Source organism: Sparus aurata, chromosome 10 (assembly GCF_900880675.1).
Source record: "Sparus aurata chromosome 10, fSpaAur1.1, whole genome shotgun sequence".
Taxonomy (NCBI): domain Eukaryota; kingdom Metazoa; phylum Chordata; class Actinopteri; order Spariformes; family Sparidae; genus Sparus; species Sparus aurata.
Genome location: NC_044196.1, coordinates 2,015,947 through 2,040,330, shown reverse-complemented (window position 1 = coordinate 2,040,330; position 24,384 = coordinate 2,015,947). Strand labels below are relative to the sequence as shown.

The window sequence follows — 24,384 nt, the reverse complement described above, 5'->3', positions numbered from 1 at the left end:
TGCCCGGGAATAGCGGCGGATTCTCTACAAGAATCCCCACAACGCACTCGAAGAACTCAAAAGAACCAAGATCTTCGACACTTCGTTTTCCTTTGTCACTAATAAATCCTTAAACGCATCTCGTTGACGGTGTGGTCCTTGCTAGTGAATTGAAGCTTAATTGGCGAAGTTTCAGGAGCAGGACCACACCTCAACAGCGCCAACTTCCGCATTTCTATAAATAACCACCTGACCCTCTCCTCTGCTTCGCTCTCGTATTCTGCACCCCTCCCCCCCACCCCATTTCTCTCTCCCCGTTTCTTCTTTCTCTCCTCTCCTTCGTAGGTCCATGAGGGGGTCCGTCGCTGCCCGGGAGAGAAATCCTTCAGTTGTCCTGAATGTGTTAAAAGATTCAGCCAACCGTCAAATCTTATCAGAAACACAAGGATTCACACAGGAGAGAAACCATTCAGTTGTCATGAATGTGGTAAAAGATTCAGTCAACAGCAAAATCTTATCACGCACAGAGATTCATACAGGAGAGAATACGCTCAGTTGTTGTGAATGTGGTCAAAGATTTGTGCAAAAGCACGGTCTTATCATGCACTCAAAGATTCATACAGGAGAAAAACCATTCAGTTGTTGTGAATGTGGAAAAAGATGTGCCCGAAAGTACAGTCTTATCAGACACACAAAGAACACAGGAAAGAAACCGTACAGTTGTGATGAATGTGGTTAAAGATTCAGCCAAAAGCAACATGTTATCACACACATCAGGATTCACACAGGAGAAAAAACATGCCTTTGCTCTGAATGTGGTAGATAATTAAGTAAAACATTTCAACATAAGAGAAGTATGACCCGACACATGGCCGTGCACACAAGAGAGAAATATTTCTGTCGCAGCGGCTGTGAGAAAACATTCACTCAGCGTAGCACATTAAAAAAACACAAGTGTGATCATTGTAACACGTCACAGTTTCATCATAACCAAACTTAGAGGTTCAGCTGAACAGATGGAAACAGAAGCTGATGGAGAGGCCTGAGGAGAACCAGAACCAGCCAGAATCTCAGATCCAGGTAGACATTTACCAGAGACTGAAGACAGGACTGAAGAGTCCTGAGACTCAGACTGAAGAATGTGATGAGCCCGGCTGGCTCTAGTCCATTTGGTGCCCTAGGCGAGATTATGACCCCCCCCCCCCCAAATTCAGCTAAGTTGCATTGTCACGCTCCGGCATCCACCGGAGAGATTGAAGTCCTGCATATCTGTTCTGGAGAGCTCCAGACTGAGCTACAGAAATATAAACAACATCACAGAGTTCAGCAATGTCTCCTGTGACTCAATATATAAATGTATATCTTTTTCAGCCTTTTCAGCTTCATACATTCAGCTTTATGTTCAGATGGAGAAACTGTTCAGCTTTCAAGCTCTTCAGTGTTTTTAGCTCTTTCAGCCCTCTTACTTTTCAGCTTCACTGCCTGAACATGCATACATTATTTCATCCCAGCAGAAGCAAGCCACCAAATTATAAATGGAACATTTCCGCAGCAGAAGGTGTTGCATGAACAAGCCCCGGTGCGCAGGGACTGCGAGGGCCCGGTCATCGCTGCTTGTAGCTTTAATTACAAATGTGTCTGTAGATATAACATGCTGTCTACATACTGACACATTAGGAAGTTGGATATTGTTGTTCCATGAGAAGCAAACATGTTTCGAGTAACTGCGTATTGAAAAAGTACGTTGATTTGATCCCGTCCTCAGACCTCTGGAACTCTTCTATTCTGTCTCTCCAGCAGAGGTTTCAGGGACTCTGTGTGTCTGTTGTCAGATCAGTGAGCGTCCTATTCGTGACACCAGTGTTGTGTCGACAGTTTGTCTAATAAAGAATTCACAAACAACAGAATGTCTTTCTGGTGTTTATTCAATGATTTGTTAGCGGACACAGTACAGAGGGTTTTTCTGTAAGGAGCGTTTACTGTCTGGAACAAGGAGCCTTTTGGTGATAGTATGTGTTGACCACCTGTGCAGGAGGGAGGACGGGATGCAGTAGTGATTAGCTTTGGTATTTTATTATGTACGACTGTGTAAGGTAGGAACATATTAGTCATTTTAGTGCTATATTACTGATAGTTTGATCAACTAATATGATATCATATTTATAGGCTGTAAGTGTGAATATATGCATCATTAGTTTCATGTGTACTTTTGATACTTTTGTTTGTTTCATATCAGATTCTTCAAACTTTTAGTAAAGAACTATTCATATAGGTGACTTTCACTTTTACCAGAGTAATATTTCACCTTCATATCTTTACTTTTTACAGTGTGACTTGTGTGTACTTTTACCAACACTGACTGTGCAGATAAAAGGTGTCGACTCGCGTGTTTAATGACACAAATCTGTGTGGTCTGTTTCTGTCGTCACATTCAAATGTTTCCTTCAGATGAAGCTGAGTGAAGAGAAACAGCTCTTGTTGCTCTGTCAGCTGTTTTCCTGAACGCTTCTCCTCTCTGCAGATTGATGAAGACGTTTGGTTCTTGTACAGAGAATCAGCAGGACTGAAGGTTCATCTTCCTGTCTGTCAGTCTGAAGCTGCTTCATACTCACACAAACTGGACCAACAGCTCTGAAAAGTATGAGGAAACTGAAGCTCCTACTCTTTCCTCAGAAGTGATCTGTGGCGGTCTGGACTTCATTCCAGAGAGCTGCTTTAACAAACTCTGGAGCTCAACTCTGAACTGACAACGGCCGATGGGTCAACAACAGTCTGTCGCCCAGAGAGTCACCAGACTCCCTTAACAAATGTCTTAGTTTAGTGATTTGTTGAGTTAAGAGAGTCTTCAGATGTGAACACATGTTGCCTTTAAATAATATTTAAACAGGGAATGAAGGACTTTATTTTGGTCAGAGGACGATTGACATTCACATCGAGTGATCAGAATGAATCAGCATATTAGTGTATATTAGTGTATGTGTTCACGTGCTTATCTGTAAAGTCCTGTTGCATTCCACGACGATCTGACTGTTAGGACCCTGTAATAGCTGGCCAGTCTACTAACAGAATTCCTCAGAGTTCTCCTGGTGGGCTTGGCTCGCCATCAATCTCAACTTCTCTCAGTGGATCCGGGGTCACCAAAAACCAGTCTACACATATTGTGCAGAACAACAAATCAAATAACTTCATCATCCTCAATAAAAAAAATTATATCAATCATAACTGAAATAATATCAGATTCAATCAATCAAGATCTTTTTCACTTAACCTTTTAACTTATAGAGATAATCTCCCCATGAATCTACTATTTTGTTAATAGTGTTCCTATCTAAATTATTTATCAGATTTTTAACAGCATTTAAACATGAATTTCTTCACATTCACAATGAAATTACAGCATTTTAAATGACACATTAACATGTTTTCAACCTTTAAACATTTTTAACAGTGCTTTCATACAAAATGATGAACTCATAAACACAATATATCGATATACTCAGTAATGTCCAGCATAACTTCCAAAATACTCAGACTGGTTTTAACTCACATACTACCGCGCTAAATGATATTAGTGTGACTAGTTAGCTAGCCGACGGACTTGCTAGCCGACGGCCTTGCTAGCTGACGGCCATGTTAGCCGACAGCTACACCTAAATAGTGCGTTCACTCACCGGAGTTTCAAAAGTAGGTCAACAATAAATCCTGATCCGTCAATGTAAGCGAACACGCTCTGCGACGCTGCACCTTCTCTCAATATGATAACTGGGCTATCTGACCACAATCTAACTCTTGTGGCCAGAAAGTTAACAAAAAAGAGATTTGGCTACTCTACTAAGGAACGTGAAAGCCTCAGAATCCCCAAGAACATGCAAGAGCGTTTTAAAAACACTATTCATAGTTTTAACTTGAATGATCTGCTATTAGGGAAAGACCTGAGTGAGGGCAGTCAAATATTTTCAAGTAAAGTTCAGAGTATTGTCACAGAATTTTCCCGTAGCATTAAGTGTCAGAATAAGGAGAACAGTATTCCCTGGATAAATCCAGGCATTTTAAAACTAATGAAAGAACGTGATCTTGCATTAAAAAGGGCCACTAGAACAAAATTGTATCATGACAAATCTCACTTTGCCATGTTAAGAAATAAAGTGATAACAGGACTGAGGAAAGCTAGGGCTGATTTCTTTATTCCTATAATTAGCGAGGCACAGCGTAATCCTAAAATAATATGGACTCAGTTAAAAAAACTCATGGGACAACATCACAATGCAGGAAGGTCAATTGAAGTTGACTTGAATGGAAAGCTGACTAAAGACCCAGCTGAAGTAGCAGTAGCTCTTAATCGTCACTTTGTTGATTCTGTAGCAACTATTGCAAAGAGCTTCTCTACTGTTCATGTTAATGGATGCTCAGTAAACACACTGGAGCCAACCTTCAGTATCAACACTGTCTCAGAAACAAAAATCACAGGTATTATTCGATCTCTCAAACCCTCAAAAGCAAAAGATGTATATGGTATGGACTCGACCGTGCTCAAAGATATCGGTTCATCATTAGCCAGTCCCATCACTAAAATTGTTAACCTCTCAATATCACAAGGGCAGTTTCCGAGTGTGTGGAAATCTGCAATTGTCACACCAATTTTCACATCCGGTGATCATCATTCCACCTGTAACTATAGACCCATCAGCATCCTCCCTATAATGTCTAAAGTTGTGTGTAGCTGAGCAAATCACACACTACCTGAATAACAGCTCATTCACCCTTCATCCAATGCAATTTGGCTTCAGATCCAACCACTCAACTAAGACGGCTAACTGTCTCTTCATTGAAAAAATTAAATCACTGCTAGATAAGCGTGGCGTTGTTGGTGCTGTCTTCCTGGACCTCTGCAAAGCATTTGACATGGTGAATCACAGGGTTCTTTTATCCAAGTTATCCACTTTTAATTTTTCTGCTGCACTTAAATGGGTTGAATCGTACCTTTCAAATCGCACTCAAACTGTTAGAATAAATAGCCAACAATCTGACACCCTCTCCTTGTCCACTGGTGTCCCACAGGGATCCATAATGGGCCCACTTTTATTTTGTTTGTATATAAATGACTTGCCGTCTGCGTGTCCATAGGCTCACATTCAAATGTATGCTGATGACACTGTGCTGTATGTACATGGATTGACAAAAACCTAAGTTGCTGTCAAACTCACAAATGCTATGGTGAAAATTACAGCATGGCTAAACCAGTGCCGTCTCCAACTAAATGTATCTAAAACTTTATGTATGTTCTTCTCCAAAACCAATGACTCTAGGAAAACCCAGATGTTCTTGTGTCAGGAGAAAAACTAGAAATTGTTAAAGAATTTAAATACCACAAGCACAAAAACGCATGTCTTTTCTACAAAATCATACATGGCTTGTCCACTCCTCCACTCAGAGAATTTGTTAACATTAGAACAAATCCATGTCGGATCACAAGAGGAGTCACAAGGGGGGACTGCATTATTCCGTCTAGGAAAAGTGCCTTTAGTCAGTCAGCCTTCTCTGTCACAGCCTCACGAGAATGGAACAACATCCCAACATGTATCAGAGATCTAAACACGTATCGGTCCTTTATTTCCAATCTGAAACAGTGGGTTATTGATAATATGACCTGCCAGCACTGAACCTGATCCCCCTGCTGTTGCCTTCTTGTGTCAGTGTGTCTGTAATTTTGTCCTGCTTGCTTAGGTCGTCCATGTAGTTCGTTCTTATGTGCTGTTTTTTGTTTTGTTTGTTTGTTTGTTTTGTTTTTGTTCATGTATGACTGATAGACATGTTGTTGTTTTCTTTTTTGTTTTTGTTTTTATGCAATGTTGCTGTATGTTGTCCTGTTGTGTGCATGTACTGTCTGCTCTGGTGGGCTACTGCCTGTATGTGATGTGCATGCCTCTCTGTATTCTCTCTCTATTTACCTTTATTTGAATTTGTCTGATACTGACTGTTGTTTGTCCTGCATGCTTTATGTATTTTATGCCGTGAACTATTGAATACTTACAGGATATGTGGTTATGATTAATGTTTTATCAGAAAGTGTTGTTCTTATCTTAGTTAATGTTGTTTTTTTAAACCCTTCTTGTTATTTGCCTTTTAGGGAGCCTATTGTTACATCTGGCCAGGGACTGCAGATGAAAACTAGCCTTCTGGCTAAATCTGGTATATTTACAGAAATGTTTATTAATATGCACTTTCCCTGTCAAATAAAAAATATAAATATAAAATAAACATCAAAGGGATAATTGAGCTTCCATTAGTCAATTTTGTTTTCATCTGAAGGGTGCTCACACACACACACACACACACACACACGTCTTGATCACAGACATGTTGGACCTGTTTGTTCACTTTCCAGCAGCGGCTTCACATGAAACAGCTAACAGTCAAAGTTCAGTTCAGTCCTGGTGTCAGTGGACGGTCAGCAGCAGCAAAGTGACGACTGGCTGTGAACTGATGTCCTCCATGTGTTTCTGAAGTGAAGCTCAGTAAAGAGGACTTTGTGCTTGTTGTAGTTGTGACAGGAAGATGAAGATGTTTGTGGTGTTTGTGATCCTCGTGCACGGTAAGATAACGTAACGTAGTAAAGTACTTATAGTAAGCTCACTACTTAGCTGTGTATCATGTGTAGCTGTGAGTGATATACAACTGCCATTTCTTTTGTGTCAACAGATTATTGTCAACATGAGTTTATTCACATTATCATAATACTGAGGTTTGGAAGACATGCAATTCAGCTGCAATTCTTAAAAAGCAATAAAACACTGGTTTATTATTAGACTATTTAATGGAGGGCAAGTGCAAACTAGAAATACAGGCTACACATCTAAACATGTGACAAAACCAAGAAATGACTACTGTGACTGTTAGTAGGAACAACAATGTTTACAACAGCAAAGTCACAATAAACTCAATATCTGGAAGAAGTTTAAGATTTGTTGCAGATAAACAGCCGACACAGACAGCTGTCAGATTATTCTTAACTCTCATTAACACACTGTAAAAAAGAAAAAGTTGAGAAAACGTAAAATATCAAGGCAACATGATGCAAGAGATTTTTGAGTTTTCTCAACTTTTGCCTGCTGTTGTTGACTTAATTAAGGTTTTTAAGTTTTGCAAAGAGTTCTGCCTACTTGGATTTTCTTGTTCACCTAATTAGGAGAATCCTGTGAGACTAAAAAAGAAATTCTTGCTTGAATGCCATGTATTTCTACCTGCACCAATCACAGATTGTTTAGTTGAATTATATATACATATGTGCATGCCATATATTGACAGAAACAAATCATGACGTACATAAAATTCACAGTGTTACAAACCACTGCAATTAGCATGATGTAGCTGTCCAGCAAGAAGAAACAGACATGGCATAGTTTGGCAAACTCTAACTAAAAATTCCACAATTATTGCAACATACTCACACAGCTTAACAGACGGGAAGTCTCTCTCGGCAAACACCCCTTCACTCATGGTGCTAACATTTTTATCATCTTTGTTAACTCGACACATTTTAACCACAGAACAAAGGATGTGAATTAACCTGCAACCGTCTTACACATCATCTTATTCACAACACATTCACAAACCATAATTACACCAACAACAACAGAATACGCTACAGTCCACAAGGGGCGACGCAATGTTCAAATTAAAGATGTCACCATCCAGGCGTTGACTCGGAATTAACAAATGAGGAAGCTTATGGAACCTTGCATTTATCTCTCAAATCTACTCGTTTGAAAATTTCAAGAGATGGCACTGAAAAATTAATGAGGTGTTTTATTATTTTCCAGCTTCAGCTGCTACACTATAATCACTCCTGATTAGTTGGCAGATCTCTCTCTCTCTCTCTGAGATATATATATATATATATATATATATATATATATATATATATATATATATATATATATATATATATATAACCTGTAGTCTTGAGCCAGAGGGTGGCAGAAGAAAAAGAAAGAGAAGAAGAAGCAGGGTTGACGTTCGGGAAAGACACGATGGACTGAAAAGCGAAAGCGAAAGGAAATGGAGAAAGGACTGATGAACGGCAAATTCACTTTCAAAACACTGCCAGATGGTTCGATCGAGAGGGCAAAAGTTATCTGCACGTACTGTCGACATGAAATGAGCCTGCTACTCACACCATGCTTTGCGGGGTAAGAGGTCTATACCACACAGACATAGTTACATAAGTTACAACAACACACATTCCATTTACTAAAAGCGCCAGGTCCAGGCTGTCTGCAACATTTATCCTGCATTGTTCAAAAACCTACTCAATTACGAGTGCTGTTGAGCCAAGTTAAAAGCTACAGATCGTGATAGTCACAGACAGAGAGGAGAGGGAGAGGACAGGACAGGACAAGAGCACTAACTCTCTAACTGTAAAACTGTATGTATTCTAACTGTCTATCTGTAAAACTGTTTTACAGATAGACAGTTAGAATACATACAGCTTTGTGGCATAGTTGTCAGATGTTTGTTGACAACACAATAAATAGCCTATATATTTTTGAGAAATTGTTTTATGTTGGATTATTCTTGAAGGTAATTCCTTTTGTTTTGGGATTGTTTGGAGCTTTTACCTCTTGTAAAGATATTTAATGGACTGTGGTGGAAGTTAGAACAGTGAACAAAGGTATTATGTCAGATGTGTTCACATAAAGTGTATTATTGCCACCTTCCACCTGATATCATTGTTTTGTATTGCTAGGTGAATAAACAAGAACTTGTATACAGGTAGGGTAAGGACTAATACAGTATAATGCAATTATTGTAACTATCATTACTTTTGATAACATTTTTTAAAACATTTGATTTGAACATGCTGACAGTGCAAGAGTGCAACACTGCGAGAGAGAGAGAGAAAATAGTGTAGTCTGATATCTTTCATCTGGCAAAAGGCAGTTATCTGATGAGATGTCTGATAAACAAACTTGGATGTTTGCCTGATAATTAGTTTATTCATTGCGTGTGTACATGTTAATTTGATTTCAATCATTTTGTTTTAAGTCTAGACATGTGCAGGTGGACTCAGCCAGTGCTAAGAAAGGTCTTCTGCCTGCCTGTTGGAGAGATATTGCCTTGTCCGTGGATGCTGGGAACCCCGCTGTGCTGGTACTGCTGGACCTCACAGCGGCTTTCGATACAGTCGACCATGCAATCCTTGTATCTCGCCTAGAGCAGTGCGCAGGCGTCCGTGGCACCGCCCTCCAATGGTTTAGGTCGTACCTGGCAAATAGGAGTTTTTCTGTAATGATTGGTGACCTCTGCTCCTCACAGGCATCCCTCTCTTGTGGGGTGCCACAAGGCTCTATTCTTGGCCCTATTCTGTTTTCATTGTATATGCTACCTCTGGGATCAATTATAAAAAAACACAATTTGTCTTTTCATTTTTATGCTGATGATTTACAGTTATATTTGCCCATGAGACCCGATGAAAACACTGCACTTACTCAGTTACTGGACTGTATTACTGATGTAAAACAGTGGCTGGCTCTGAACTTTTTGCACTTGAATGACAGCAAAACCGAATGTATTTTGTTTGGCACGCCATCTATGTCAAATGTTTTAATTACAAACTCTGGGACTCTGGCGCCCTTTTTTAAACCACATGTAAAGAATCTTGGGGTAACATTTGACAGTGGGCTCAGATTCGATAAACAGATTAGGTCTGTTGTCAGCACAAGTTTTTTTCAGCTGCGTCTCCTGGCCAAAGTAAAGCCTTTTTTAAGTCGGCAGGACCTCGAGAAGGCGATCCACGCCTTCATAAGTTCAAGACAGGACTATTGTAATGCACTTTATGTCGGCCTCAGCCAGTCTTTAATCTCGCGTCCCCAACTTGTTTAGAACGCTGCTGCCCGATTTTTAAACAGGCGACGTCCAGGCGTGAACACATTACCCCTGTGCCGTCGTCACTCCACTGGCTTCCAGTTCGATTTAGAATTGATTTAAAACTTTTATCGTTTGCTTTTTACGCCGTTAATGGCCTGGCTCCCTCCTACCTGTCAGAGATTTTAACTGTCCGTGATCATGGCAGGGCCCTCCGTTCTTCTGGCCAGCTCCTGTTAGAGGTCCCAAGGTCAAGATTAAAACAGTGGGGTGATCGTTCTTTTGCTGTCACAGCTCCCAGGCTGTGGAACAGACTGCCCCCTGACATTTGCACCACTACTGACCTTAGCCTTTTTAAATCAAAGCTGAAGACACAATTTTTTAGATTGGCATTTAACTCTGACTAAGGTAGTCCTGCTTTTAGGTGCACTTATTTTGCCTGTTTTTTACTTTAATGCACTTTTAGAGGGCCTTTAACACCCTGCAGCACTTGTAGCACTTTCTTGTGTTTTCTTGCAGCACTAGTAGCACTTTCTTGTGTTTTCTTGCAGCACTGTAGCACTTTCTTGTGTTTTATGTGTTGTTTTTATGTATTATTTTATTGCTTTGATGTAAAGCACTTTGGGTACCGTCTGGATATTGTAAAGGGCTATACAAATAAAATTTGATTGATTGATTGATAGCGAGACTAAAGCCTTAAATTGTAAAAGATGCTGTATAAAAGACAGGCTATAACTTTTATTCCTTGTCCCCCCCTGGAATTATTCTCTAAAATGTTACTGTTTATTGTCCCCCCCAACTATGACTTGGGATTTTCGCCCCTGGCTTCCAGTTTAAAAAACTTAACTTTGTCACTTTCCAGGATGTTTGATGGGTCAGGATCTCAGTCACTACACACCGATTGTAAACTGTCCGCGGGTTTACATTGACAGGGGGGACACCTGGGAAACCCCTTGAAAACACACCGACGTCATCATCATGGCGTGTACCGTCACACCTCTTTAGGAGCCGCAGCGCCGGCTTTTTGTATGAATTACACAGCGGTCCCTCTTTAAGGCAGAGAAGGTTTGCTCTGTAGTCCACCATTGGACAATAAAAAGCAACTAACTAACTAACTAAAGCTTTCTCCAAAAACACGAACTACCTACTTTAACAAACAACAGTTGCTTTCGACAACTAGTACCACAAAAACATAAGCAAGCCAAACACATAAATGGGTGGAAATCTGTGTGTGTGTGTGTGTGTGTGAGAGAGAGAGAGAGTGTGTGTGTGTGACAGGGAGTCTTTTGTAAAGACTACAAAGAACATGGCTTGGGAAGTCACGTTCGCTGGACTACAAAATTGATGGGCGTGACTTGGGAAATCTTGTTGGAGAGTCCACGCTAAACGTGACTTGGTGAAGTCACCCGAGAACACAAACTCAGAGGTGATGATTCTGACTCTGCTGAATCATATACCTGGAATTCAAAAATGGCAACGGTGAGTGCGTCGACCAAAGGTGATCACTACACGAACACGCAGAATTTTAACAAAGACAACGGTTACATCATTGTTGGCTTTGCGTGCACTTTGATTGCACACAAGGTGAATTTGTAGGGATAATTCCCACAGTTCGGAAAAGGGTAGTTGTGCTACTGAGATGAGTCCGCCTCTGAAGTCAATATGAGGGACTATTACTAGACACACATATGTTATTGCAGGGTCGTTAACTATAAGTCTCCAACAGATCGTTCTTAAGATTAAGTGTGTATATTACCCCAAATATATATGTATGGAAGTGTGTGTGTGGGTGTGTAGGTTAGTAAAAGGAAAGAGGCTAAGCGAGCGCTTAGCAGACAACAAAGAATGACACAACAATTACGTGGTACACAGCAGTCGTCTCTCCCTCAACCAGTGGCTGTCAAGAAAATTAATGTTCGTTTATCGTCTGCTGATTGAGCTGGGATATGACGTACTGTGATCACACACGGCAGCAAAAATACACAAGCTATCCTCTGAGTGGATCAGCATGAATGAGTGCCTAGCAAGCGTAATAACACAGTGAGCACACAGTACAGTCAACCATACATAGGACTCGGCGGTCCCTTCACAACAAACATAAGCACAACAAAAACATGCTATATACTATCTGTTACAGCCCAAACACCAGAGACAAGCAGCCAACCTGCTTGTCTCTGGCTGCTTGTCTCTGGTTGGCTGCTTGTCTCTCTCTAACTGTCCTCTGTCTCCTCTGCAGGGAGAACTCAGATCAAAGATGAAACAGAGGACATCAGGAACAGAAGCAACTCCACTGATCCGGGCGGAGACGGAGGTTCAGGTACAGAGCACCACCTGCCTTATGCACTTAGCTGAAGCACTTACAGGATTCTGCCTTCAGCAGCCGTTGTTCAATTGACTTTTTAAAGCCATATCAGTGAGAAAAAAAGGTTAATCATCTTAAAATCTGGCATGCTGCCAATTTTAACTTCTCTGTCTTTACCAGCAGATAATCAACTTTCCCTTTCAGATAGTGACAGTGATGGTGGAGTAGATCCCCCAGAGTTTGCAAAAATAAACAACAGGTGTAGGTTTTTGCTCTTATTCTCCTTGTTTTACAATGTATATAGATACATTTCTTCCTTTCTGTGTCCTCAGGTGTAACACACACACACACACAGAGTTTAATTTTTGACCAGAATAGGCCTACCAGAGAACAGAATAGGCCTACCTCATGGGGGTGTCGGTAATAGATAGCTTAATGAATTTAAATGTGGCCAAAAAATATGTTTCAATTTGGATTATAGAGAGTTTTGATTATCCAGTCGGGTGTGTTATTGGGATTTTATGGAGTCCAGAGTATAATTGCCCGTTTTTGAATATTTTTGATTTTACTATTATATTTAACCTTAAAAACTATTTACCTTGCCTTGTGTGGTATCATTATTTTCAGCACAACCTCACATGTGTGACTGTACAGTTATCTTTTCCTTTTTGACACACTGTATTAACACAATGGACCTAAAATCACTGTTAACCCCTGTTCCTCAGCAACCAAATCACGTGGTTAATTTATCACAAGTCTGGTATTACTTGGCCTATCAACATGATTTAAAAACTGGTATAAAGTCTGCGGTATTGAAGTCCGCTCCAACACATAAGTCGGACCGAGGCTCACTGAGGCTCCGTCTCGCTGCTACATCATCTTAAATTGGTCACATGATTTTGATGTGTGTAACTTTAACCTCACAACCTCAGAGCAGACAAAATTGTGCGCACCCCCTGCGATCTCTGGCTCCCCACTAGGGGGGGCCCGGACCCCAGGTTGGGAACCACTGCTCTAGATGACAGCAACCGAAGAACACAACTTCTGTAAGTTTGTTTGGCGTGACTGTGTTCTGTGATATTGTAATGTGATTTCTACATGACGTCTGTAAATCAGTTTGAGAATCAACATGAGATTGATACATGACAATCACTGCCTGTATAAGTAAATGAGTGAGCGACTAAGACATACTACTAGATCCACAATGACTTGCCAAAGATGATATCAGTTTCTGTACCTCTGCTGTGAGAGCTGTAGTCTCAGTCTGGACTCCCCTGTGAAAATAATCTGTCTCAGCCACTAGTCGTATGAGACTCTTATCTCAGTCACTGTATTTAGTGTATTACCTAAAAACGGCAATGTGTTGAAATAATACAGATCATAATTCTGTCATAACGTGCTCTGAAACATAAACTTCAGAAAGTTAAAGCCTGCTCATCCAGAAGGAACCAGAACCACAGGTCTCTCTGAGGCTGTGACTCAGTGTGACCTGTGGACCTGAGTCCATAAAGACACTGAGGACAGTGGAGATGCAGGACAGATAGAACACCAGCAGGTGGCAGCACAGTTGGATCACAAGCTGGAGGGTGGAGACAAAGAAAACAGAGATGAAGGAAGTGACTCCTGAAGCTATAGACACTTTGTAGCTCTCGTCTACTCAGAGTTCAGCAGCTTCATCTACATGCTGTCGTCCCTTGAACTGTAACATCTCTTTTAATGCACGTGCTGTGACCTAGTGTTGATCTGATGTTGATCTGGTGTTGATCTGATGTTGATCTGGTGTTGATCTGATGTTGATCTGGTGTTGATCTGGTGTTGATCTGATATTGATCTGGTGTTGATCTGATGTTGATAAGGTGTTGACCCGTCTTTATCTAAGCTGCAGTCATCAGATGGCAGTTTGGATGAAAGAATGCCTAATTTCTCTAGAACAGCTTCCTTCTTTCCGTCTTGTCACATCTTCAGGTGAAATAGTGACAGTATGAGAGGTGTAACGCTCGATATGTTTGGTCTCATAGAACAACATTCTGTATATCTGCTTATATTATCACCTGTAGTTTTGAGCAACTGACTGAAAGACTTTTATTCTCTGAGTCAGACAACTGAAATAAATCAGAGCACTGAAGCTTCATCTTGCCCTCAGATCTACTTCTAAATGTCTAAATGGATTTCGATTTCTTCAGTTTGATCTCTTGAAGTCTGAGTGTGTTTCTGTGATCACATGTTCACCTGACTGTTGAAACAATGTGAAGCTGCTCTCTGAATGAAGCCAGCTGACCCAGTTATCTATGACATAATGACATAGAAACTTTACAGGCTGAATCTTCTCAGTGGTTCACCGATTGAACAATCAAAACTCTTCAAACTCATACTGTGTATGCAGACTGTGAATGATGCTCGAGCTCTTTATAGTCTGCAGTTGTGGTTTAGTTTGTTCTTCATCTGCACTGAAGGGAGGTGTGTGTCGGTTAGCCACAACCAAACCAGAACAGGCCCAGTTTTCCATCTGACAGCTGAGCTGAACCGACAGAAGCACACCAGGAAAATAAGAAGTGAGAGCAAAGTTTATTGATGCTGCAGAGAAATAATAAGACACAGCTGCGACAACAAGAACAGAGTCCAATAAACATGAACATAGTTTGAAGTCAGTGAAGGCAGATATGATACTAAACAGGTGGAGGCTCTGTTCAACAGAAATATATGAATGAAACAAGGGTTGTGAACAACCGTTTAAACAATTAATCTTAAACTTTACATTATTTATTATTATTATTGTTATTTTTCACTTATAAACTCTAAAAATATGTTCTAAATCTGACCTGTCAGTCTCTCCATATATTTTTTGGCTTCAACATATCAAATAAGAAGTGAAGCAGATGACTGTGCTGAGGTGCCAGGGCAGCTGTGGCTCAGGGGCATAACCAGTCTTGTTATCAGAAGATTCGATTCCACTGGTCTGCATGTCGAAGTGTCCTTGGGCAAAATACTGAACCCCAAACTGCATAGGATATACTGGTCGGCACCTTGCATTGCAGCCACCATCATCAGTGTATGAATTACTTTAAGTCAGTTTGAACCAAAGCATCTCTGAGGACCAATCACAGCCTGGCTGGACAGCACTGGTTGGTCGGGTGTGAAGATCTACTTCAGTGACGAGTAGAGGACCTCCGGCTCCGACTTCAACCCTGAACAAACAAACAAACAAACAAATAAACTAACTGTTCAAACTCCACCCACAAACATTAACTTATGAACGAGAAGTCTCAAACTATTGATTAACTATATCAAGTTTCGAGTGTACCATATGTCGTGCATCATGCAACATAAAATTGAGTTTTGGGTTAAATCAATGATGATTCACATTGGGTCACTTTGGGTCACTCATTTATCACCAGCTATTTTAATAATGTATAAATCCATAATGCTCCTCCTTGAACCGGCACCTTATCGTGGTGGAGGGGTTTGAGCACCTGACTGATCCTAGGAGCTATGTTGTCCGGGGCTTAATGCCATTGGTAGGGTCTCCCAAGGCTAACAGGTCCTAGGTGACGTGTCAGACTAAGATCGGTTCTAAAGCCCCTAATGAAGAAATTAACAACAAGGAAGTGTACGTCGCCCGGATTGGCGTCACCGGGGCCCCACCCTGGAGCCAGGCCTGGGGTTGGGGCTTGCAGGCCAGCATCTGATGGCCGGTTTTGCCCAAGGGACCCGGCCGGGCGCAGCCTGAACGTGGGACGTGGGCCCGCCCTCCAGTAGGCTCACCACCCGCAGGAGGGTTCAGAAGGGGCTGGGTGGCAGTCGTGGACGGGGGCCCCGGCGACCCAATCCTCGGACGGTGACTCTAGCTATGGGGACATGGAATGTCACCTCGCTGGGGGGGAAAGAGCCTGAGCTAGTGCGGGAGGCTGAGCGGTACTGGCTAGAGATAGTTGGGCTCACCTCCACGCACAGTCTGGGCTCTGGAACCCAACTCCTTGAGAGAGGCTGGACTCTCTTCTACTCTGGAGTTGCCCGCGGTGAGAGGCAGCGAGCTGGTGTGGGCTTGCTTATAGCTCCCCAGCTCAGCCGCCATGTGTTGGACTTTACCCCGATGAATGAGGGATCGCTTCCCTGCGCCAGGACACCCTAGGCCGGAGGTCAATGATCGACTTTGTAGTCGTGTCATCTGACCTCCGGCTGCATGTCTTGGACACTCCGGTGAAGAGAGGGGCTGAGCTGTCAACTGATCACAACCTGGTGGTCACTTGACATGGCGGCAATCCCCGAACCCGGTGGTGGACTCCAAAAGTAAGTAGCTATCAAGCTGAAGGAGTCCTATCGAGCCTGGTTGGCTCGGGGGACTCCTGAGGCAGCCAAGGGTGCGGCAGCACGGGCGGTCATGGAAGCAAAAACTCGGGTCTGGGAAAAGTTCAGGGAGGCCATGGAGGAGGACTTCCGGTCGGCCTCGAGGAAATTCTGGCAAACCATCCGGCGCCTCAGGAGGGGGAAGCAGTCCCCCACCAACACTGTTTACAGTGGAGGAGGGGAGCTGTTGGCCTTGTCTGGGGACATTGTCGGGCGGTGGAAGGAATACTTCGAGGATCTCCTCAATCCCACTGACACGCCTTCCACGGAGGAAGCAGAGGCTGGGTAATGAGAGGTTGACTCATTCATCACTCAGGCCGAAGTCACTGAGGTAGTTCGGAAGCTCCTCAGTGCCAAGGCACCGGGGGTGGATGAGTTCCACCCTGAGTACCTCAAGTCTCTGGATGTTGTGAAGCTGTCTTGGTTGACACACCTCTGCAGCATCGCGTGGCAGTCAGGGACAGCGCCTCTGGACTGGCAGACCGGGGTGGTGGTCCCCCTATTCAAAAAGGGGGACCGGAGGGTGTGTTCCAACTATCGGGGGATCACACTCCTCAGCCTCCCTGGGAAAGTCTATTCCAGGGTACTGGAGAGGAGAATTCGGCCAATAGTTTCGGGAGCCGCTGGATCTCATCTCTGCTTTTCGCGGATGATGTGGTCTTGTTGGCTCCTTCGAGCCAGGACATCCAGCATGTCCTGGGGCGGTTTGCAGCAGAGTGTGAAGCGGCTGGGATGAGAATCAGCACCTCCAAGTCCGAGGCCATGGTTCTCGACTCCTGCCTCAAGTGGAGGAGTTTAAGTATCTTGGGGTCTTGTTCACGAGTGAGGGAAGGATGGAACGTGAGATTGATAGGCAGACCGGTGCAGCGGCCGCAGTAATGCGGTCGTTGTATCCGTCTGTTGTGGTCAATTTACCGGTCAGTCTACGTTCCTACCCTCACCTATGGCCATGAACTTGGGTCATGACCGAAAGAATAAGATCCCGGATACAAGCGGCCAAAATGAGTTTCCTCCACAGGGTGGCAGGGCGCTCCCTTAGAGATAGGGTGAGGAGCTCTATCACCCGGGAGGAGCTTGGAGTAGAGCCGTTGCTCCTCCACATCGAGAGGAGCGAGCTCAGGTGGCTCGGGCATCTATTTCGGATGCCCCTGGGACGCCTTCCTCGGGAGGCATGTCCCGTTGGGAGGAGACCCCGAGGAAGACCCAGGACATGCTGGAGTGACTATGTCGCTTGGCTGGCCTGGGAACACCTCGGGATCCTCCGGTGTCCGGGGACAGGGAAGTCTGGGTGTCCCTGCTCAGGCAGCTGCCCCCGTGACCCAGCCCCTGATAATGCGGAAGACGATGGATGGATGGATATTTTACTAATCGAAGCTTAATAATCAAAGCTTAGCTTAGCTTAGCATAAACACTGGAGCCAGACTGTCCAAAGCTGGTTGATCAATACAGATCAGTTGTACCTCTGGTCCCGTTTGTCTTCTTGTCTTTGAAGACAACTTGTCCATAACTGACGTCTTCTGCTGGTCTCACTGCAGAGTAAACCACAGTTTGATCATTCTCTGCAAAATAACAACACATTCTCTTTACATGACAGAATGTACGACCACTGACACAGAGCTGCTGCTGTATTTACTGCTAGTGTTGTACTGCAACACAAGAAGAGAATCAGTCTTTCTGCTGTAGAAATAATCATTTTTCATGTAGGATTATAGTTATTTTATGAATATTGTATCATTCGATGAATGGCAGCAGGTTGCTTTCTCCCTCAGAGGGTCTCTGTGTGAAACAGGAAGTTAACTGTGATGACTACGAAGCAGCTTGCTTCGACTAAAGTAAGTGACACATTAACCACAAGGCTCAAAGCATCACTATCACTCTGACATATTATACCCGTGTTCGTTCAAGCTGGAGACAAAGCAGAGCAGCTGTACCTCTGGTCCTGTTTGACTTCTTGTCTTTGAAGACGACTTGTCCATAACTGACATCTTCTGCTGGTCTCACTGCAGAGTAAACCACAGCTTGATCATTCTCTGCAAAACAACAACACATCCTCATTACATGAAGGCATGTACAACCACTGACACAGAGCTGCTGCTGTATTTACTGCTAGTGTTGTACTGCAACACAAGAAGAGAATCAATCTTTCTGCTGTAGAAATAATCATTTTTAATGTAGGATTATAGTCATTTTATTAATATTGTATTATTCGATAAATGGCAGCAGGTTGCTTTCTCCCTCAGAGGGTCTCTGTGTGAAACAGGAAGTTAACTGTGATGACAATGAAGCAGCTCGCTTCAACTAAATAAGTGACACATTAACCGCAAGGCTCAAAGCATCACTATCACTCTGACATATTATTCTCGTGTTCGTTCAAGCTGGAGACAAAGCAGAGCAGCTGTACCCCTGGTCCTGACTGACTTCTTGTCTTTGAAGACAACTTGTCCATAACTGATGTCTTCTGCTCGTCTCACTGCAGAGTAAACCACAGCTGGATCGTTCTCTGCAACAGAAGAACAATATAAACACTTCTGACAGGAAATCGTTCCATTATCTGTCATGCAGGGTTATAATTCGATTGATTAGGGAGTTTATAAATGTCAGCAACAGTTTCTTTCTTTTTAACACCTCTGCTGTGAAAAACAACACTTTAAATTCAAACAGGACGACCACAAACAGGTTGTACTGACGGGTCATTCCACCATCAGTATAGTGAGAAACATCACCAGCTTCAGTTCACAAGTTGACTGGAAACAGCAGGAGGAAGTTGTTGTTGTGGTTTGATTTGGAGGATTGAAAGAATAAAACACAAAAATAAAAAGTGTGTTTAAGGTCAATTTAATAAAAAGTCAAGTTCATTTAGTTTGTTTAGACTGTTCTCTTTTATATCTTATATACCTCAGAGTGAGGAAGGAAAACACGTCCTGTTCTTTGTTGTTTCTGTGTCGAATCTCTTATTTCTTATTTCTTCTTAATTAATTCAGGTTATATTCTATATTAAGTCAATAAATCAATAATTCTACACTCAGATTAACACTGAATCAAGTGTTAGTGACAATGGTGAGGTGAAGTGTCTGCACAGAGTCTGAAAGGTACTGGAAGACAACAACCAGCCCGGCCCAAGTCTGGGCCCGTTCTAGTCTATAGGTTTATGCTTGGCTGACATGTGAACATGGAGCGGACCGCACACGTGCCGTCATTCCACACAGTATCTGGACCACAACAAGGTTTCTTTCTGGGTCAGTATCAGTCACTTTGTCGCGGTTATGTATTCAGACAAATGTCATTAAACTGTCTTCATGCTGGTGGGAAGCCAGTGAGGGATGTCATCCATGAAGACACTTTCTTTGTAAAATGTATCTTTATAAGTTGTGTTTTAGAGGCCGTCCACATGGACAAAAACTATCTTTTTTCCTCCGTCTTCCTTGGCATCGTTTCAAGAATATTTGCGTCCAGACGGATCCACTGAAAACAACTGAAAACGCTGCAGTTCATATTTTAGGCCTATAGGTGGCACTTGAAATTCACCAAAAACGGGGATGAAGAGACAGAGCATGTGCATTAAGCTTGCGCGCTGTAAACAAACAGACAGTAGATGGAGAAACCGAACACAACAAGAAGAAGATGACAGTGAAGGAAACCAGAATCATTTGTGTGGACCGATAATGAGGTCGAACTGCTGCTGCGACACATTCAACTAAAATGCGAGTAAGTTGCAAGAAAGGCTCAATATCTTCTGCAGCATGAACACAAGCATGTAGTCCGCCATTGTTGTTGTTGTTGTTATGAGACGCTGCAGGGTTCAGAGGTCGGAGGCTAGAGGTCGAGGGGTGGGGCGATGGTGTCTTTTTTTTGGGAAAGTATGTGGATTCTTAAATCCACAATCCCAAATATTAAATAATTTCCCCCTGGGATTATCAAAGTATTTCTGATTCTGATTCTGGATTCGCTGTTCACATGAAACTCTTAGTCAATTGTGTCAATCAAACAAATTATAACTGTGAAGAATTGGAACTGATAACAGTTCTGTTATTGTAGATGAATTATACAAACAGTAGTTTTTCCTCTTATTTCAAACAATTATTAAAACTTAACAAAACTTTTAGTTTGAAAAGTAATTTTATTATTTTATGTTATTATTCATCTTATTTGATTAATTTAATATGAAGTCACATAGAGTGTAAATGTGAACAGTAACAACATGTGACTGCAGGGAAGAGATACAGAGTATTTTTACTTTATTATTAAAGTTTACAGTTCATAATTCATGTATATTATTTCTTCTTATTAACAGTCCTGTGGTGAAACATGAGCAGGACCACCTTCAGCTGAGGTGTTTTTATCAGAAACAGGAAACAGGACGACCACAGAGCCGTTAGCTTCTGTTAGCAGATTCACCACAGGAAACAAAGAGCGCATGCTAACACAACACACAGTATCATCACCTGAAACAGACGAGCTACAGTCTTAACCTTTGTGGAGTTAGAAACATTGATTTAGTTTTAGTTTCATGAACACACTTTCTTAAATATTCTATATATAAATATAAATGTGCTGACATCATGTTACAAAATGTCCTCATGGTGTTGAGCGGAGCTGTGGTCCTCACAAAGACACAAGGACAAGAACACACACACACAAAATGTAATCAATGAAACCATCTTTACCTCTGCTCCGTCTGATTGGCTGTTCTGGGGGATGTGATATTCTAACATCACTGTATGTGATGTCATCTCTGATGTCATCACCTCCTCCTTCTTCTTCTGCTGCTGAAAGGAACCAAAATGACAGAAAATTCCATTTTAAAGTCTAAAGATGATCAAAAGATCCAGGGCTGAACTGATGAACGAGAATCTGAATGAATGTTTGACTTCAGGAAACAGTTGTTACAGTTTATACGTGTAATGATTTGTGTGACACACTCCAGCTCTGAGATGTTCATATAAATGTGAATATCAGCAGAAAAAACACAATTTTAAAGGTGTAGTTGTTGTGAAATTACCAGAATTCGAAGGTAGTTTAAAAAACTATTGGGGGCAAAATGACCGCTAACTGCTGCTCACTATTCTCACTGACTATAATGACTAGCTGCTGTTAGCATGTAGCTCAGTTAGCCATGGAGCTAAGTAGGCCTATCAGCTGATCTCATCTCATTATCAGCCACAGCCATCCGTGAGGGTCGCGGGGATGTAACCGCTTTATCCCCTTTTTCCAAGGGGTCGATCCCAGTTATCTCTCTGGACGAAGGCAAGGACAAGTATCCAGCTCATTGCAGGGCCCTATTAGCTGATGGACAGAATATTTTCACATTTTACTGTCCTTTCTTTACTGTCCTTTCTTCACATTTATAAGTTTATTTTGTTGACTTATTAGACTCAGTAGTGAACTGGCTGCTTTTACATCTCCAGCTGAAACTAGGCCCGCCTTACTCTGCCTCTGATTGGTTGGTTTTGTTGGTCACATTCTCTATGTTTGACTCAAACTGTGACTCACTGAGTCGCTCGTCCTCTGGAGCTGCTCTTCACTGTCAGAGTGTCTCTGGGCTCATTAGTAGAGCGGACAGGCCGGCTGGCAGAGAAGCAGCTGCCGCAAAAACTACAGCTCAGAAACTGCAACAAACAATCATCATAACGGCTCCTGTGAGTCACAGTTTGAGTCAAGCATAGAGAACACAACCAACAAAGCAACCAAGCAGAGGAGGAGTAGGGCAGAGCTTGTGAGAAGCTGAGTGGCTAGCTGGTTAGCATGCTAACTTCAGTAGACATCTCTGTAACACAGAACAGAGACGTCTTTGACAGAACGTCAACACTGTTGTTTCTTCTCACTCTGGTCAAATCTCAGCCTGCAGAAGTGAACTGCAGCACACGGCTGAGACAAATAATGAGGAACACAATTTATGTTGAAGTCTGTTTTGTGTCTGAATGTGTCTGAATGTGTCTAACCGTTAGGTTTCCTGTTGATGAGCCGTCTCACCAGTAGAACCAGAAGAACCAGTGGAACCAGAGAGAAAGGAATGAATAGAACCTTCCACCATTCAGGGTCAGAAGGAGGAGAGGGAGCTGAAGCAGAGTAGGTTGAAGGAGAAGTTGTCGGAGCAGGTTTCTCTAAAATGGACAAAGAAATTCAGTCATTTCACTGTAGAGAGAAACGAGATCAAACTAAGAAAGTGAACTTGCTCCTGTCTGGTCTGTTCCTCTTGTTCTATGTCAGCCTGAGACCCACAAACTTTATATAGAGGAGAATAAATCACATGATGGTTCAAGATTATACTTTAACAAGATGTCGAGGTTTTCCAGCTGTGGTATTAAAGACAAAACTAATTTAAAACATAAAGACATGTAAAGTTTTATCTGCTACGTATGAAACATAGAAATGTTAAACATTGGATGCCAACACTGACTCTGGAGACAGGCTGTCTCTGTCTCTGCTGACATTTTTATTGTAGACTTAAGTTGAACCTGCTGACCTGTGACAGTGATCCAGCTGGGTGGAGACTCTCTATGACCCCTGATGTTACACTTGTAGAGTCCTTCATCAGACCTGGAAACATGGTGGATGGTCATGTGACCTGTAGGCTCAGTCCTGATGAAGGAACCATCTTTATAGAAATCAGCTGAGAGGTTGGAGGTCTTTGTTGTACAGGTGAGAGTGACATCATCTCCCTCCATCACAGGGAGGACAGGACTCTGCAGGATCACTGTTCCACCTCAACACACAGACAAACATGTTATTGCAGTTGTGTGTTCCTGTTGTGAGTGTGAAGGTGATGACAGGATGCAGGTAGCATCATACAACCAGCCTCACTGTCCTGTCCTGTACTCAGAAACACTTCATCACAACAATCTCTCTGGAGAAACATTTGGCACATGGAGCTGATTTATCATCTCTACATGTTGAACATAATCTCAGACTGACAGATGAACAACATGTTGAGGAGGCAGACTCAGTGCTCCACCCAGTGTTGTTGCCTCCTGAAGGTCACCTGTCTGTCTTCTTGTCTTTGTCTCTCTCAGGCTCAGCCAAAGTGAAAAGGTGAAAGACAGACTCAGTGTTCAGACCTGCTGGAGTTACAACAGCCTCATCTTACCAGTGACAGTGATGTTGATGCTGCTACTGGCTGCTACGCCTGTGGACTCACACCAGTAAACTCCACTGTCAGATGGGAAGATGTACTCGATGGTACAGAAGGAACCAGCTGGTTTTCCCCAGTCTTTACACTGAGTCCTGGTGTCTTTAGTCCTGTTTCTCATCACCGTCCATCCATCATAGATGTTGACCTCCTCACACCTCAGAGAGACAAACTCTCCTTCAAACAGCTGAGATCTGTGAGGACTGATCTTCAGAGAGGCTGGAGGACGAGACAGAGAGATGTGGTTACAGATGATAATGGTCAGTTTGGACAGAAGTGTCTCTTCTTCCTCTTCCAGTCTCTGTAGACCTTGTTGACCTGCACTGATCTCCTCTGTGTTTCAGGCTCTGAGTCTCCTCGTGTTTTAAATGGAACTCTCAGAGTTGGTGTCAAACACACAGCAGATGTGACTTCATGTGTCTCACATGTCAATATTGTTTCTGCACTTTATCTGTCAGCTGCTGCATGGTGCTGCATGGTGTGCAGTCCTGCTTTCACAATGACTTTTTTATAGCAGCACATTTATCTTTAGCGTCCAGTCTGTGGACATCCAGACAGTCTTCACTCTTTTATTGTATGTGCAAACTATTTCCCTCCATAAACAGCGTCCTGAACACTAACTGTTCTATCAGGGACTAAATGACTCTTCATCAGTCACACAGGAAGTGTTCTCACCTTGGTGTGTGCAGCCGCTCAGCAGTGACGTCACACCTAAAGACAAAAGACACTCCGGTTGGTTTGAGAGGAAACACAGAGGAAGACAGTCGTA

General features: G+C 42.6%; 1 protein-coding gene across 7 annotated transcripts in view; it reads right to left on the bottom strand.

The window, feature by feature from the left end:
• Nucleotides 1-15,193: 15,193 nt before the first annotated feature.
• LOC115589991 (low affinity immunoglobulin gamma Fc region receptor II-like) overlaps nucleotides 15,194-24,384 on the bottom strand; it is a 30,874-nt gene continuing 21,683 nt past the window's right edge. Inside the window, exons 2-10 of one of the 7 annotated variants that reach the window (XM_030431217.1) lie at nucleotides 24,291-24,326; nucleotides 23,574-23,834; nucleotides 22,953-23,192; nucleotides 22,429-22,590; nucleotides 21,154-21,255; nucleotides 18,891-18,989; nucleotides 18,421-18,519; nucleotides 17,950-18,048; nucleotides 15,196-15,330 (exon numbers count right to left, since the gene is read on the bottom strand). In XM_030431217.1, the coding sequence (XP_030287077.1) occupies nucleotides 15,287-15,330; nucleotides 17,950-18,048; nucleotides 18,421-18,519; nucleotides 18,891-18,989; nucleotides 21,154-21,255; nucleotides 22,429-22,590; nucleotides 22,953-23,192; nucleotides 23,574-23,834; nucleotides 24,291-24,326 (1,142 nt within the window). In that variant the 3' untranslated portion in view covers nucleotides 15,196-15,286. Of the gene's footprint in view, nucleotides 15,331-17,949; nucleotides 18,049-18,420; nucleotides 18,520-18,890; nucleotides 18,990-21,153; nucleotides 21,256-22,428; nucleotides 22,591-22,952; nucleotides 23,193-23,573; nucleotides 23,835-24,290; nucleotides 24,327-24,384 lie in introns of all 7 variants that reach the window. The other 6 variants (XM_030431212.1, XM_030431213.1, XM_030431218.1 and 3 more) reach the window with 6 other exon arrangements.